The 1,279-nt window shown below is 41.4% G+C and overlaps 1 protein-coding gene across 1 annotated transcript in view; it reads left to right on the forward strand.

Annotated features, from left to right (window-relative positions):
* The window catches only part of naga (N-acetylgalactosaminidase, alpha), a 10,162-nt gene extending 9,236 nt beyond the window's left edge, over positions 1–926 (forward strand). Inside the window, exon 9 of the mRNA XM_008290687.1 lies at positions 342–926. Within this exon, the coding sequence (XP_008288909.1) occupies positions 342–545 (204 nt within the window). The 3' untranslated portion in view covers positions 546–926. The remainder of the gene's footprint in view (positions 1–341) is intronic.
* Positions 927–1,279: the final 353 nt, after the last annotated feature.

Raw genomic sequence — 1,279 nt, forward strand, 5'->3', positions numbered from 1 at the left:
TGTAGGAAGATGTTCCACCATCAACTGTAGTAAGATGTTCCACCGTCAGATGTAGAAAGATGTTCCACCGTCAGCTGTAGTAAGATGTTCCACCATCACGTAGAAAGATGTTCCACCATCAGATGTAGAAAGATGTTCCACCATGATGGATGTATCTCCAACATCTGGCTCCTCTGTTCTCTGTTTTTGCTTCATTTTACTGGAGAATGCTCTTTATTCTGTAGACTAACAGATTTTGTTCTCTCAGGAGTATTTTTTACTTGTTTTTTGGTGTTTTTATTAAATCAGAACACTTCTGATTAACTCTTTGTGTCTCTCTGCTTCTGTCTTCGTCCTCTCAGCTCTTCGAGGTCTACACCAACAGGGCCACGCTGCTCAAAGACTCCACGGACTTCGTGGTGTCGGTGAATCCCACCGGCGTCGTCATGTTTTACGTCTCCGCGCCCGCCGACACAAACCTCCGTCACTTCCACAGCGACGGGAAACTCCAGGGACCGTCCTCGTACGAAGGCGAGGACAACTCTCTTCCTGGTGTCTTCCTCTGACCTGAAGGCTTCTTATAATCACTGTTTCATAGGAGGGTTTGATTCGATTGTGGAGGTTTATTTCGATTTGACGCCGAGTGCAGATGAATAGCTGGATTTTTTAAAAAGTGCCTTTTACTTCACGCTCAGGGACAGAATCACTAATTTGACTTCAAAGTTGAAAAACAGAAAAAAAACAAACAAAAAAAAGCACTTCACTGACACATTTAAAGGGACGCTCTGGTTTTTCAAAATAATATTTGCGTTTCTATGAATAAAGGATGATTGTCTGTCTGTCACTGCTCAGGAAGCTGCTTCAGAGCGAATGGTTTTTATATGACATGAGTTTGAGAATTTTGTGGTTTTTTGCTTTGAAATAAACATTTTCTTCAGTCGGACAGACGTTTGTGTTTCATTGTTTGTTGTTCAGGTGAAGCTGAGTGTAAATGCTGGTTTTTGTGCTTCTTGTGGTGATTTATAGTGAATTTGTATTTGATTAATAATTGTTTACCGGCTGGAAGTGACATGAAAATGGACAAAAGACAATCTGGTGTTGTGTTAAACAAGCTGTTGAGCTTTTTCTAAAACTGTCGTCACCAAAACGGTTCAAACTGTCTGAATGATCGAAGCCTTTAATCGCAGCTTCATCATATTTTAAACGCTAACAGGCTTTAGCTCGCTAGCAGCTCCACAAACAATTCAAAACCCACAAACATGAAAACGGTAACGAGGTGACGAGACACAGGTGAGACTAA

Source organism: Stegastes partitus, unplaced genomic scaffold, assembly GCF_000690725.1.
Source record: "Stegastes partitus isolate 25-593 unplaced genomic scaffold, Stegastes_partitus-1.0.2 Scaffold691, whole genome shotgun sequence".
Classification (NCBI taxonomy): Eukaryota; Metazoa; Chordata; class Actinopteri; family Pomacentridae; genus Stegastes; species Stegastes partitus.